This window comes from Capra hircus, chromosome 8 (assembly GCF_001704415.2).
Source record: "Capra hircus breed San Clemente chromosome 8, ASM170441v1, whole genome shotgun sequence".
NCBI classification, from domain to species: Eukaryota; Metazoa; Chordata; class Mammalia; order Artiodactyla; family Bovidae; genus Capra; species Capra hircus.
In genome coordinates this window covers 71484070-71500835 of record NC_030815.1, presented here as the reverse complement: position 1 = coordinate 71500835, position 16766 = coordinate 71484070, and the positions used below count along the sequence as shown (strand labels likewise).

Below are 16766 nucleotides of genomic sequence, written 5' to 3'. Positions count from 1 at the left end.
CTAGCTCTCTCTCAGTGGATTATTTGACCCTTGATCTTAATTTTTCTCAAACTGTAAAATGAGGATAATATTAGCTCATATGTATGAATGTAAGAGTGAGACCATAAATAAAGATGAGCACTGAACAACTGGTGTTTTTGAATTGTGGTGCTGAAGAAGACTCTTGAGAATCTCTTGGACAGCAATGAGATCAAACCAGTCAATCCTAAAGGAAAGCAACCCTGAATAGTCATTGGAAGGACTGATGCTGAAGCTGAAGCTCCAATATTTTGGCCACCTGATGCGAAGAGCTGACTCATTGGAAAAGACCTTGGTCCTGGGAAAGACTGAGGGTGGGAGGAGAAGGGGACGACAGGATGGGGTGGTTAGATAGCATTACCACCACGATGGACATGAATTTGAGCAACCTGCAAGAGATAGTGGAAGACAGAGGACTCCATGAGATCACATAGAATACAGTCCATGAGATCACAAAGAATTGGACTCGACTTACTGACTGAACAATACTCACAGAGTTGTTTCAATTTAAAAATGAAATTATGCTATTAAGTGCTTAGCTTAATGCTTAACAAAGAGCATGCCCTCCGTAAACGCCGTCTTTGCTCTCCTGGTAGCAAATCGCTGGTGCCCGTGGCTTTTGCAGTCACTTATCTAGGATTCTCTAAGATAGCTCTGGCATGGTTTCTTCCAAACTAGCCCTCTTTTTTCTATGTCTTTCGTCTCTGGAGACCCCCGAAGGTTTAAAGTTATATCTTCTTTTCTGAGCAATCGATATCCATTATGTATAGCTCAGGATAGCTTTTCCTGGAGAAAGATGTTAATGCATTCTGTCAAAGCCTTGAGGCAGCCACTTCCTTACATAATGGCTTCTGAGTTTCCTAAAAGCCTGACCTTCAGTCAGAAAGTGATCAGGAAGCTGCCAATCAGCTCAGTCTTCCAATTATTTCTCAGTCTTTGGTGATGATCCATTGTCATCGAGGGTCCACCATTGAGTCCCACAGTCACACAGGCTGTGGCTTCTCCTGACATTTAAAATGCATTAGGTGTACCTGGTTGGGGGAGGGGGGTAGTACCTTCAAGCATCCCTGGCCTCAGTGGCCAATCTGATGGACTCCAAAAAATAAGTAAACAAGATACTACAAAATTTAAAAACAAAAGCAAAACTCACAAGAGTCTTCAGGACACTGGGTTATTTGGGGCTATTGACAAGTCAGCTTCAAGAAGACTGGACTTCAAAACAGAGCAAATAGGATTTGTCTTTCCAGTTAGAATCTCCAATCAAACCTTTCAGGCTGCCAACCCGGCTCTCCTTTCTTTTCAGCGAAATGCTCTGTATTTTCTCCCTCAACCCACGATCCTGGCAGACAGGGAAGTTTTGTCTGTCAAAATTCACCAAGAGCTACTTCCTTAATAATCAGGAAGAGGACTTTAACAAAATTCTTAGTGAGTTAGTTTAAAGTCACTGTTTCCTACGACTGGTGTCTAACAAAGGAATGGAATCAGGCTACCTGCTCGATTTAGTTTTCTATGTCGCCTCCTAGTGACCCTTTCTAGGAACTTCATTGATGGGTTATCAGGTACCGAGAGACCTGCCACAGAAGTGGCAGGGAAATGTTTCGCTTTCCTCAGAATGATTTCACAATTTTAGCACATCCAAAGTCCATTTTCTAAATTCCACAATCACCTATCAGTCCAGATGCATTGATAAAGAGGCAGAGTGGCTCTATATCTGATTGATATTTGAGAAGACAGTCAGTCAATTCTCTGTAATCACAGTTCGCATCCAGGAATTCAACCAACTGTGGATGAAAAAACATTGAAAAAATAAATTCGAAAGTTCCAAAAGGCAAAAATTGAATTTGCCACATCTCAGCTATTATTTATATAGCATTTACATTGTATTTATAACTATTAACAAAGGTATTATTTTCTTTGCATTAAGTATTATAAGTAACATAGAAATGATTTAAAGTATACATTTGCATTGCATAAGTCTTAGACGCTCAGTCTTGTTAGTCGCTCAGTCTTGTTAGTCGCTCAGTCTTGTTAGTTGCTTAGTCTTGTCTGATCCTTTGCGACCCTACAGACTGTAGCCTGCCAGGAGCCTCTGTCCATGGAATTTCCCAGGCAGGAATACTGGAGTGGGTAGCTATTCCCTTTTCTATGGGATCTTCCAGATCCAGAGCTGGAACCCAAGTGTCCTGCATAGCAGGTGAATTCTTTACCATCTGAACCACCAGGGAAGCCCATAGGTTGCATGCAAATAATAGAAAAAAAAAAAAAAAAGGAACAACTTCACCATTTTACGTAAGCTACTTGAGCTTGGGAGGAGGTTAGTCTCCCGGGGGAGCCTGGAACTAATCGTCCGTTGATACCCAAGGAGGACTGTAATGGATGCTACTGGGAATGTTGCATTTGTTTTAGTTTGTGTTGTTATCACTGCAGTCCTAGACTTCCCTGGTGGCTTAGAAGGTAAAAAATCTGTGTGCAATTCAGGAGACCTGGGCTCTATACCTGAGTTGGGAAGGTCCCCTGGAGAAGGGAATTGCTCACTGCAGTCCTGGCAGGACTGATGTAAAAATATACTTGATATTCCTTGGCACCATAACATTTAGATAATATAGTGTAACAAATATAGATTTTAATTTATTTTTTCAGAGGATATTTTAAAATGACTTGCAGAAACTTACATTGCAGAATTCATCCCCTGCCCATCCTTCACCCTTTGAGATGTACAGCCGCTAGTATCTCTCATCAATTTGACTTCTTTTTATATTTTATATTGTTTTTCCTATGGGGTTCCCTGATCCTGCATCACTCAGGGGCTGGAGATTTGGGCACTGGTTTTGTCCAAACGCTGGGAGCCTATAAACCTTTGGCCCTCAGCCACTGATCTGCATGTGGGCTGGGGAGCATAGTCAGGGTTCAGCTGGGTTTCGCTCCAGTCTTGGAGTTTCCTCTTTGTGGTGTTCTCCTGAGTACTCAATGCCCAGGCAGGTCTTTCCCCAGTTATCTGGGAGGATGTGGGAGGATCATCAAACCTACCATGCTTCTCCTATGCCCACATCCTTTTTGTACCATTTCAGGCTGGTCCACTCTCACCCTCCTCGTGATTACAACTTCAGTCTAACTAAGGTGCATCTTTGTCCTGTTTGTTTCCTATTGACACTTTTAAAAATTAATTAATGAAAAATTAATTAATAATTAATTAAGTCTTATAAGTGGAATATAGTTGCTTTACATGGCTGTGTCAGTTTCTGCTGTACAACAAAGTGAATCAGCCATATGCATACACATATCCCTCCTTTGGGGGATTTCCTTCCCATTAAGTCACCACAGAGCACTGAGTAGAGTACTGTGCTATATACACACACTGAGGAGTGTGTTCCCTGTGTTATACAATAGGTTCTCATGGCTGATATATGGTTTGAATTTCTTCTTCCCAACCCACAATGGCCCACTGAATGTCATTTAAAAAAATATAAATGCAAAATTAGATAAAAGGTCTTAGCGGCACATGTGATGGGCCCTGAAGAGCCCCAGATTCATTAGCTTCCAGATAAATCCACCTCTGTCCAGGGCAGAGGGCACTTGACCTAAGTGCAGAGAACCAGTCCAGCATCTCAAGACACAACATTCCAAGCTGGTAGCAAGTTCAGTCTAAGCTGAGGCATTAATAAGGGTTGTTTATTCATGACTGGACAGCAAGATCTTCAGGGGGCTGAAGTGAAGGGCAGAGTTGCTAAGATAGTAGGTGTGTCCATTCCAAGAAGGAGCCTTGACAGTGCTTGTGGATTCAAGGGATAGGATTCAAACTCTGGGGAAATGACAAGAGCCAGAAATATTAGGGCTATAAAATAGTAACTGATCCGCAGCCAGAGACAGAACGCTGTCTACAAGGGGACCACTGGTTAGAGGTAGCTGTGAAAATGCTTCTGAGTCTGTAGACAGTATTAGAAGAAGATCCCTAGGAAATAGAGCAGAGAGAGGCATTTGAAACGAATGTAAAGTCTTGAAGGCCTAGGGTGAGTGATACGGACGAGCATGATGAATATTACTTAAAATTAAAAAGAAGCTTAATTGTCAGAAGGCTCCTGGGGTTGTTTGAGAAACAGGGCAGCAGATTAGAAGTCTAGAATGATTATCTAGGCAGGAAGCAATGAAGTGGGAGGACTTAAAGAATTCCAAACATTTATAATTGGAGAGAGAGAGAAATTTGAAAAAAAAAAAAAAAAAAATCACTAGAAATTGGTAGTTAGTTGAATGTGGAGCCCAGGACAGAGGAAATGAGTGATGATGGAGAGTTTCCTGAAAGAGATGTGGGAACAATAAGGGAAGTAACAAATCAAAAACAAAATATGATTATTTTAAAGGGAGAATAAGATATCACCAAAATGTATATTGTTCATCAACACATGCATTGTTCAAGGGACTGGAATATGTGAACATCTCTCCATTTTGTCCATGAAAAAAAAAAAATTTATAGTTGATATACAAATGTTGTGTTAGTTTCAGATGTACAGCAAAGTGAATCAGTTGTACATATACATATATCCACTTTTTTATATTTTTCCCATATAAGTCATTACAGAGTATTGAACAGTTATCAATTTTTATATAGATATGTGTGTATATGTCAATTCCAATCTCCCGATTTATCCTTCCCCCCAGCCCCGTAACCATGTTTGTTTTCTACATCTGTGAATCTATTTCTGTAAATAAGCTCATTTATACCATTTTTTTAGACTTCACATATAAGCAGTATCACATGATATTTGTCTTGGACATAAAGATTATTGCTTGCTTTAATGAGGCTAGTGTATATGATACAGAATTTTTCTTTTTTTCAAAAATTTACATAAAATGTTTCAATTAGCATGTTTTGCTTTAAGCATGCATTTATCAGTATTCTGTCTCAAGGAATGGCTTTAATAAGAACAGATGCTCACTGAAAGCACACTAGGTATAAAGTGCTGAATCACTGCTATCCTTTGCTGATTTAACTAGCTCCTCCCATCAACCAGTCAACATTGCAACAGAAATTCACCAGGAACAACCAGCTTTCTTCTTTCATTTGCAGCTTTTATTTCATTGAATCGGAAAATTTGCATTTAGCACTTAAAAACTTTATTTCAGTAAATGAAAAAATGATTGTAGATAGCTTGAGCAGTTAAGAAAAAAGAAAATAGAGAACATAGGAGAAAATGATGAGATGCACCCTTATAAGAAAGAGCTGAAATCATTCCCAGGACAATCCCACATACCAAAATCAAATGGAAACAGCACAGAAATGCCACACTGGAGTGCTCAAACCCATATATTGCAAGGATCTCAAAAGCCTTCAAGGGAAATTGTATTTGCTCTCTGCTGGAGTCAATTTTTTGAAAATTTTGTACGTCTATGAGTTTTCTGGCTAGTTCTTAAAGAAGTCTAAAATATTAAGGAAGTTAGAATTGACTTCTTGGCTTTTTGAATGACCAGGAGAGCTTCATGTTCTCTTTGGCCACCCTCACAAGTTTAAGAAAGATATGGTAGCTGAAGTGACTATTCTTTTTCCTCCTTCACCGATAGGGAATGATCAGAACAGCCATTGACCTTTTAATTAGGTAGTGGAATCTGATGCTTCCTGCATGGATTTCCTTGGCATCTCTGCAGGAGAGAACTTTATTTAAACCATAATTAGTGGTAATTATGAAGTACTTTTATGTTCCCAAAGAAATAACCTGTAATAAAAGATGTTTTCCTTCTTAGACTCAACATTGTAATTTACTTCCAAGTTTTGACTCATGTTTTAAGTAATTAGATTAATATTTTGTAAGAACATACTAGCGCAAGAAGAGTACTTATTGCTGTATGAAGCTAAAGGAGCATGTGAAAAAGGATAGATTTTTTTTGTATATTAGCATATGTCTAAGCCACAGGTTGTGAATTCTACAAGTAAATGTTATAGAAAGATGCGGTTTCTCTTTAGCGTGTTCTGTCTGGATAAAGAACAGCTGAGAAACTATCAGAATTTGTGTAGCAAATATCTAGGGAAGGTTAAGAAGATCTTGCTTCCAGGATCCTCAGCCTAGCCTCGCACAGCCATTTTGGATATCCAATTTCAAGCTCTAAATAAAAAGAGATGGTTAAAAATGAATTATTTTCTGCAAAATCTATAAGCATGTTATATTTCAGTGACTCATTTATATCTGCTAATTACAGTAACCTTTTCACATTCTGTTTGTACTACATTTATCCTGCTTTCCCAGATCTCCTTAGCCATGGCTGATTAAGCAGTTATTGTAAAATTGATCAGTCTGTCACAGAAGAAAGAAAGCCATTTTGTTTTTTAATACAGAAAGGCAAACAGTCTGCTTGCCCTAAGGACCGTCTCTCTCCGCTCTCCAATATGAGGCCGCTTCATCTTTGTGGAGTGGAAGGACCGCTTGAAAACATTTCTGGTGGCTCAGTGGTAAAGAATCTGCCTGCCAATGCAGGAGACATGGGTTTGATCCCTGGCCCAGGGAAGATCCCACATGCAGCGGGGCAACTAAGACTGTGCACCTCAACTACTGAGCCCGTGCTCTAGAGCCCATGCTCTGCAACAAGAGAAGTCACTGCAATGAGAAGCCCACACACCCCAACTAGAGAGGAGCCCCCGCTAGCCGCAGCTAGAGAAAAGCCTGCACAGCCTCAAAGACCTAGCACAGCCAAAATTAAAATAAATAAAATTATATTTAAAAAAAGAGCAAATTTCTAAAAAGCATTTCCTTCTCCATCCCAAAAGGGAAAGTGTAATGGGCAGGATTTCCAGTAAGAATGCTTTCTAGGGAAAACCCTCTTATTAACCCAGTAGAGACTCAAGAAAAGTCAATGAATGGATGAATGAGGGAATGAAAACAAAAACTCTAAAATGTAGTCAGTCACACAATGCTCTTTTGTCTCCCTTTGGCAAAAAATACAAATTTTTGATTAATTTTCTATCATTAGACATAGTCATTCAAAATAAAATTATCCATCAGGTTTAGTGAATTATTGATTTTTAAGTGAAAGCTTTAGCAAAGCAATCATGAAGCAAACTGTTGCATTAGAAAGGATAACTTTTCTATAATTGTTTAGTTGCTCAGTCATGTTGGACTCTTTGCAACCCCATGGACAGTAGTCCACCAGGCTCCTCTGTCCATGAGATTTCCCAGGCAAGAATACTGGAGTGGGTTGCCATTTCCTCCTCCAGGGGATCTTCTTGAACCAGGGATCAAACTCTCATCTCCTGTGTTGGCAGGCAGATTCTTTACCACTGAACCACCAGGGGAGCCCATTTTCTATGATTACCAGTACTATCATATCTTTATTTTGTTTTTGTTATTATTTCCAAAATGTATTTAGACTCTGACATTGTTAAATTCTAGCTTGCTCCTTTGGTAAGGTTGAAAACTCCTGGACTAAAATGAGCACTGCTGAATTATCTGTGAGACATTTAAGCACATCACGGAAAACAATTTTAATCACCTCAATCTTTTGATAAGAACAGAGAATCTCTCCAATCAATGAGTAGGCAAAAAATAAAAATAAAAAAAAACCCACAAAAATAAGCTAGCATTTGAAAAGGAGGGGACGATTTGATGTGGGAACTTACCATTTGGGCGCTTGAATTGGAATTTGCCATTCCTCTGTGCTCTTTATTTGCAGATTTCTATAATAAACATTTTGTTGTGTCAGGAACTGAACCAGAAGATATCATGCACAGAAACACATACACACTCAGACCACCCCTTTTTGATCCATGGAAAACTAAGCCTGTGTAGGAATGAAGTGGGCAAAAGTGGGTGAGGGTGGGGGTAGTACTGGTTAAGTGACGTTTTATCAGAAACCATGTTTTCTTCTTAGCCTTGCTGTAGCTCCAACAGACAGTGCCACCCTGCCTGTCCAGCACTCTCTGAGACCCTTTTGTGTGATATGAGGATTCTGTGAAGCCACAGACTGAACACTATCTTGGTCACCCCCTTCTATCCATTAAAGAATGTATAATGAGAATTGCTGATTTTATAGAGATATAGTTGAGCATCTTGGTGATTAGCACCCAGCTCTAAATAATACATGTTTATGTGTACTTGAGGATACAGGTGCAGATAAAGACTCCAGTGGTTCAGGTGATCTTAGAGACCCTGTAATCTCTCTCTTCTTTTTGAATCTAAGTAAATGATGACTTCAGGAAGTAAGCCCATCAAAGACACTGGAGATTATGAGATATTGGTGCATATTCAGAGACTGCATGATTCACTCAAATTTCCTGTCATGAATAATCATCTCCTAAAGAAGGCTTAGCACTGAAGAATTGATGCTTTTGAACTGTGGTGCTGGAGAAGATTCTTGAGAGTCCCTTGAACTGCAAGGAGATCCAACCAGTCAATCCTAAAGGAAATCAACCCTGAACATTGGAAAGACTGATGCTGAAGCTCCAATACTTTGGACACCTGATGCACAGAGCTGACTCACCGGAAAAGACCCTGATGCTGGGAAAGACTGAGGGCATAATGAGAAGGGGAAGAAGAGGGTGAGATGGTAAGATGGCATCACTGACTTAATGGACATGAGTTTGAGCAAGCTCCGGGAGATAGCGAAGAACAGGGAAGACTGGCATGCTGCAATCCATGGAGTAGCAAAGAGTCAGACACGGCTGAGCGACTGAGTAACAATAAGGTGGTAAAAATTATAATGGAAACCTATAAATCTGAGCTAAGGAAAAATATCTGGGCTCATTTATCTTAAAGAAAGATGTATTTTACTTCTCTGCTTTCCTACTTGAGGAAAGTAATGTCTCTGTTTTGGCTCCATGTCTCTCATGCACGTGTGTGCTGATTTAGCTAACTGGTTTCTCTGTCATCAATACTGATTCGGGAAATACACCTCCTCAGTTAGTGGAAAGCCCTCTGCTGCTCAGGGCCTCTCTGGAAGCCATCATTCAACTTGACCCCTGAGAAGCAGGGCTGGGTCTGGAGCAGGGTGAGCAAGGCGTTTGTCCCGGGAATAACATTTAAGGGCTACAGACAAACTCTGTGATCACAGTAAATAACATGTTACTGTGTTTTTTCACAAAAAAATCAGAACTAATTCCCAAGAATTCATGATAAGACAGTCAGTGTTTTAAATAAAGACAGCATCTGTGTACTTAACAGGAGTCATTGTACTCCTATCACCGTAATCCCAGCCTTGCCAAGAAGTTCCTATTTCTGCCCAGAGTCAGAGGGCTGTGTTATATCACTGGACCTTTTCAAGGGACTGATGAGTGGTTAAGTGGCACCAAGATAATTAGTGACATGGACACAGATTAGCACAACTAATAGAGAGGGGGGACATACCAAAGTGATGTAGTGCGGACTGGAGAAGCTGGTTGGAAGTTTCTCCAAGGACTCTGTGGTTCTTCGCTGCTGCTGAAAAGAGATACTCTTAAGCCTTCAGTTAATGCTCAAATAGGACTATTTCCCATGCCTACAAAATCAATTTTCGAGTCCTCCCTAGAATATAGTCTTAGTAAATGTACAAACGTTGAAGCATAGAGATAACATTCTTGCATCTGTTGTTCTCTTGTGAAGGATGAGTCTAAGAACCTACCTATAAAGCAATCATACTTTAAAGAGTGGGAGTTTCTTTGCATGTGTTAGTGCGAAGTTATTTCAGACTCTTTGAGACCCCATGGACTGCAGCCCACCAGGCTCCTCTGTCCGTGAGATTCTCCAGACAAGTTTAACTAGAATGCGTTGCCATGCCTTCCTCCAGGGGATCTCCCCGACCCAGGGATTGAACCCATATCTCTGTATGTCTCCTGCATTGCAGGCAGGTTCTTTACCACTAGTGCCACCTGGGAAGCCCAGGAGTTTCTTTACGTTCTGGCCTAAGTTACCCTTTGTTAAGTGCTGTCTCTTAACCCTCAGTGGTTTTTATAATACAATCAGAAAGAATGGTTCAGTGGAAACAGAACTAGGGAGAGGCCCTGGGTCCCAAAAATCTAACCAAGCATCATTAATGTAACTGAAAAAGGATCCCAAACACCATCTTTCCCCAAATCACAGTTTTCCTAAGAACTAGCCTTTTGATGGGTAACTAATGTATCAAACAGGCATCAGTTGAATCATTATTATTTATATAATTTTATGACAGATAATAAAGCCTAAACAAGAGATGCAAGGACTCAAACTGTCCTATAAAATCTGCTGCTGCTGCTGCTAAGTCGCTTCAGTCATGTCCGACTCTGTGCGACTCCATAAACGGCAGCCCGACAGATACCTCTGTCCCCTGGGATTCTCCAGGCAAGAACACTGGAGTGGGTTGCCATTTCCTTCTCCAATGCATGAAAGTAAAAAGTGAAAGTGAAAAGTGAAAGTGAAGTTGTTCAGTCATGTCCAACTCTTAGCGACCCCATGGACTGCAGCCCACCTGGCTCCTCGGTCCATGGAATTTTCCAGGCAAGAGGACCAGAGTGGGTTGCCATTGCCTTCTCCAGTCCTGTACAATCTACACTTAAATGTATCATGCTATGTGCATGTGTGTGCTCAGTCGCTTAATCATATCTGACTCTTTGTGACGCCATGGACTGTAGCCCGCCAGGCTTCTCTGTCCATGGGATTCTCCAGGCAAGAACACTGGAGGGGTTGTCATTTCTTCCTCCTGGGGATCTGCATGAATCATGGATCGAACCTGCGTCTCTTAAGTCTGTTTCACTGGCAAGAAGATTCTTTACCACTGTGCTACCTGGGAAGCCTCATATTATTCTATATGGTTAAATTCAATCAAATATTTATTAAGCTCTTCTTCTAAGTTCCCCCGTTTAACTAAAATTTTGGATAGCTCTTAGGGATTTTGTATTCTAGAAGTGCAACAAATATGCCCCAGGCTCTATCTGAACCTCTGGTAACTATTTATCATTGATCATGTGGTCAGAGGATGAGATGGTTGGATAGCATCACCGACTCAATGGACATGAATCTGAGCAAACTCTGGGAGATAGGAGCTTCCCTGGTGGCTCAGATAGCAAAGAATCTGCCTGTAATGCAGAGACCCTGGTTCAATTCCTGGGTCGGGAAGATCCCCTAGAGAAGGGAATGGCTACCCACTCCAGTATTCTTGCCTGGAGAATTCCATGGAGAGAGGACACTGGTGGGCTATAGTCCATGGGACTGCAAAATTTGGACACAACTGAGTGACTAACACTAACAACAGGAGTTAGTGAAAGACAGAGGAAACTGATGTGCTGCAGTCCATGGGACTGCAAAGAATCAGACATGGCATAGTGACTGAACAACAGCAACATATAGTCAGACTACCTTCTCCCAACTACCTTCTCTGAGAGTGAAACTGGTTTGCATGTTAATTTAAAGCAAATGCAATTGGGAAAGTTACTGCAACGGTGCATGAGCATAGTAGATAATTAACAGACATTAGTGCTAAATATATACAAACACGGGGCTAAGTGCAGTTACATACAGTTTCTTATTTAACCCTGACATTGGCATCCTGTGTTTCCATATCAGAAAATCTCAGTGTAAGCTTAAAAAATTACCACACAATATTTTCTCTTCATCTGAGTGGACAATGAAGACTTGTTTCTTGGGGTCACTCTTATCATAATAAAAAGTAAGAATGGATAAAAATGATAAATCATCTTATTACCACAGAAGGAATATACAATTCTAAGTAAGAGAAGTTCAGTAAAAGCCTTTCTGCTATGTCATAGATATGTCCCTGGGGTATGGTGGGAGCTTGTTCTATAATACACAGGACTTATGGGAAAGGGAGAGTTGGGGCAAGATCACTAACCAAAAAAAAATTCCTAATTTTAAAACACTAACACCATTATATTTTCATTGGCATTTGCATCTATCAATAATCAGTTCATACTTCCTTCAAGAAATAGGTCCTTGTGGGCAGTTTCATTGGTATAATCTTGTCACCAAGTTTTCTTCATTGGTTATTTTATTTTATTTTTTTTAAGAATGCTTTTGTAGCTTCCTAATCAGCACTCACACTTGTTTTCCCCTACTGAGCCAAGTACATTGGTAATCATAACTATTGTTAAAGGTACTAAACAAGCCATGACTTGCTGGGATTTCTCCAGGATTGTCATCTTCTCCCCCCCACCCCCCATGGGTATTATTTTAATAAGCTTTCCCTTTAAAGTAAAAAGATACACAAAGAAATATATGAATAGAAAGTGTTGAGATGGGTGAATTTTCACAAATGATCACATCTGGGTAACCAAGCCCCACCAAGATCAAAAAAAGAACTTTATTGCCACCCCTTACCCCTCCCCCCAATCCACTCTTCCCTGTGATAACAACAACCCTGACATCTAATATCACAGAGTGGTTTTGTCAGTTCGAACTTATATAAGTTGAATTGTACAGTTTGCCTTTGAGTTTAACATGTTGTCCAGCAGTATGTTTGTGGTAGTAATACATCACCTACAATAATATGTTGTAAACATCAGTAGTTTGCCCATTTTTCCTTCTCTGTAGTGTTCCATTGTATGAATGTATAGTGAACTATTTTTTGTTACTAGATATTTGTATTATTTTTGATTTTTGCAAATAATGCTGTTGGAACATTATTGTTGATGTTTTCTGATATGCACATGTACCGCTTTCTGTTGAGTGTATTCATATGACCGAAACTGCTAGATTACAGGGAATGTGCATGATCAGTTTTAGGCCATACACTCTATATATCCCCACTAATAATTGGCATTATCATCCTTATTCATCTCTAGTCATTTCATGAGAAAATACAATACAGATTAAGAAACATACGCAAAACAGATTCATGGCTTAATGAAACATTTAAGGTAAATACCCTTGTAATTACTAAACTGATTAAGAAATTTCAAGTTTCCCATTGTTACTGCCACTCACTTCCTACCCCTCTAAATTAACCACTTTCCAAACTTAAAGTAATGACCTCCTCCTTGCATACAATTATACTTTTACACCTGAATATTTATCTCTCAACACTATACACTGTACATTTTTAATTTTTATGAGAAAAAGACTTTTCCCAATGTTTTTCTGCCACTGATTTCTAACAGAATTTTATTTTGAGGACATATTTTGTATGATATCAACTCTTTCAGATTTATTAAGACTTGTCTTATATCTCAGTGGTGGTTTATATTTGTAATATTTTCCAGCTGTGCACAAATTAGTATTTTATTTAACCAATATATTCTGTTCAGAAATAATGTCTTGATTTATTTGAGTCTTGCCATTCTTTCTTTCCCTACGTGTCAATAGAAGATCATTGATGTGGAATCATGTTAGCTATTCTTCAACATTTCCCACTTCACTTAGCTTAGGGATAGTTCACTTCAAACATACATATAGCTACTTTTGTAATTGATTAAAACTACTGCAATCAGTATTTTCTTACATGTAGAGGATGAATATCAGGTAAGATTGGCTCATTCCTTGTCTGCTGCTCATCACCAAAGTATCCTTTATTCTCCACTCCTAGGGTTTCTCGAGGTGGGCTGTCAAGAAGGAACTGAATATTGATACCAGCTATAGTATGGGATAAGCCTGTGGTTAATAGTAAATCATCTAGGAGATTTTTAAAAGACTGATTCATACTCATGTGCCACTCTATAACAATTACATCTGAAGGAGGAACCAAATCTAGTGTTAAAAACAACAACAACAACAACTTGTAATTCTGATGTGCAGAGAAGTTGGGAACCATGGGGCTAACATCTGAATGAGAATGAAGTGGGTAAAGGCTCAACTTGTTACACTTTTACTTGGTCTTCAGTAAGAGGCTTATACCTTCTTCCCATCAAATATTCTTTGTGGCCACAAAGTTTATATTGTCTTGGTAATGGTCCCCTTCAACACATGAAGAATACAGACCTACCTTTGAACTTGCTTCAACCTAATACATTTTTTGTAACGAATTAGTAATATGACAACCACAACACCAAAAATAACCAGGACAAGCACGACCACCAGGATGGAGATATCTGTAACATTAAAACACATGAGCTTCAACCAAGACATCAACCTTGGAACAATGGAATCTTAACATTTAACTGAGAAGTTACAGTTATGTTTCTGTCTTCCTTGAAGGACTTTAATTCTACCCTCCTCTTTTTTTTTTAAATAAAGTCAAAGACCAGGACATTGTACAAATTATTATCTGTATTAGGAATGGACACTCCACCCAAGATTCCATTATGTTTAAGAGAATCCCAGTTAGTGGGAAAACTTGGGTTATCAGTGATTAACTGACTATAGAAAAGGCCTTACTGGGTTAAGGGTTCTTAGAGGAACTAATCCACATTTAAGTGGAAGAAGATACATTTATTCCAGATCAATTGTAGTAAATTCAAACTTGGGTATTTAAACATTAACAATAAGAAAAATATCATACAAATCCATACAGAAATACAACACATGTGTAGCAGACCTGGTATATAAGCAGAAAGTATTTTCACTGGTGAGGTTTCTGATATATGCAAGATATTATGAATACATACTTTGTTGTTTTATTGTTTAGTCGCTAAGTCGTGTCCAACCCTTTGTGACCCCATGGACTGTAGCCTGCCAGGCTCCTCTGTGCATGGGATTTCCCAGGCAAAAATACTGGAGTCAGTTGCCATTTCCTACCCCAGGGGATCTTCCCAATGCAGGGATCAAACCCATGTCTCCTGCATTGGCAGGTGAAATCTTTACCACCCAGCCACCAGGCAAGCCTCTATATATTTTTGAATGATTATTATTTATTTATTTTTTGGTCACAGTTCACAGAATGCAGAACTTCCCTGACCAAGGATCGAACCTATGCCCCTTTCAGTGGAAGCACAGAGTCTTAGCCACAGGACCACCAGGACGTTCTAAGATAGTATATTATTCCGGGATACTCACTGGTAATATTTAAGGTTTCCTCCCATTCCGTAGATGCCTGAATTCCCTCGCACTGACACTCAAGTTCACCATCATCCACCTGGAAGAGCCATCAATCAAATAATTCATCACATGACTGACATAAAACTTGTATTTTCCACCTCATTCAGCTTAGTGTTCACACACCCAAAATACACACACCCACACACTCATGAACTTTTTATTAATTAACTAATCCAAAATCAAGGTTGGGAAAAATAAGACAATAAAATACAAGGAGCAGCTATCTTTGAAGATGGCCTTGGAGCAAGAGAAGGATTCTGACAAATTTGAAACTGAATGAACCAGATGGTTTGGCTTATCTTTCCAGAAGCCATCAGTCCTATTGAATGAATAGCTCTTGCTAAAGTTGGGCATATCATAGACAAAAAGAAGACTTCAACTAGATTTAGTGAGATGACATTAATGTAAGAAAAAAAAAAAGCAGTGGCATAAATGTTTACTTCATCCAAAAGCATCGTGTAATGGTTAAGGACATACACTGTTTCTATACTGAAAGCTGAGCTTTTCCTTTCATAGAATATCAGTGTGATTGCTTCACAATCTCTAAAAGAGGGCATAGGAATAGTACTTATCTTTTAATGTGATTATGAAACTTTTAAAATTTAATATATACATAAAACTCTTGAAAGAGTACAGTTCTATATAAGCGTTACTGATTAATTTGATTTAGGAAAGATGTTACCCACAAAAGCAAACTGCTAGATACTGCTAATATTGAACAGCATCAAAATGAGTGAAAAAATTGTTGCTTTTTTTGTTTGTTGTTTGTCTGTTTTTCTCAAAAGCTTTGGGCTAATGTTTGGTGATGGACAGGGAGGCCTGGCGTGCTGCGATTCATGGGGTCGCAAAGAGTCGGACACGACTGAGCTACTGAACTGAACTGAACTGAACGTTAATACTGGTATAATTTAACTGTAAGAGAAATTATGATAGATACAACTTTTTAAAAAGATTTTTTCGGAAGTAGATCATTTTTAAAGTCTTTATTGAAAAAAAAAAAAAGAATTTGTTACAATATTGCTTCTGTTTTATGTTTTGGGTTTTGGGCCAAGAGGCATGTGGGATCTCAGTTCCCTGATGAGGGATTGAACCTGCATCTCTTGTATTGGAAGGTGACGTCTTAAGGTCTTAGCCATAGGCTGCCAAGGAAGTCCCAATAGACCCAACTTTAAACTTTTGGTTTAAACTTCATACATACATAAATTACTGGGTTTCTAGATTACCAGTCCAATAAGACATATACGTGCAGTATTGGCATTATCTATGTATAACACTTGGTTTGGCTCTTTGGTTCAGTATTATTAATGCATCAAAAAGTATGGACCCCAAATGCATATTTGATTTAAAAATCACCAAGCATACATATATACATATATATACACACACTCATGGGTGCACCTGTACTTATACACAGGCTTGGGAATGAAGTCTTGTGCAAACAAGTGACTGGTAAGACATCAATTTAAAAAGGAGTCAAACCTTACAGAATTTTCATTGCACTGAGCAGAGCAATCAGTTGAATTGTAGGCCTTTTCAATAGTCACGCATTCACCATTGCTGCACACCTAGAAATGAAGTCACCAAGATCAATTAGAATTACTCACTCAGAATTTGCATTATTTGTCCTAATGAAAAACCAAATGTAGAGTCTTCTGTTGAAGAGGAAATCTATAAATGTTAAGTGGGTATTTGAAAAAAAACCACTGTACAGTCAAATATTGTTTTATACAAATACATTAATCATTATAATGTCTATGTCCTCATGACTTCTTCAAATGTTAACCTATCAACGATTCTACCATTGTAATTGCAGCAATTTCTTCTATTATTTCT

General features: G+C 39.0%; 1 protein-coding gene across 1 annotated transcript in view; it reads right to left on the bottom strand.

Moving 5' to 3' along the window:
• ADAM7 (ADAM metallopeptidase domain 7) overlaps positions 1668–16766 on the bottom strand; it is a 55876-nt gene continuing 40777 nt past the window's right edge. Inside the window, exons 17-22 of the mRNA XM_005684211.2 lie at positions 16418–16498; positions 14892–14970; positions 13882–13987; positions 13402–13501; positions 7619–7675; positions 1668–1799 (exon numbers count right to left, since the gene is read on the bottom strand). Of these exons, the coding sequence (XP_005684268.2) occupies positions 1668–1799; positions 7619–7675; positions 13402–13501; positions 13882–13987; positions 14892–14970; positions 16418–16498 (555 nt within the window). The remainder of the gene's footprint in view (positions 1800–7618; positions 7676–13401; positions 13502–13881; positions 13988–14891; positions 14971–16417; positions 16499–16766) is intronic.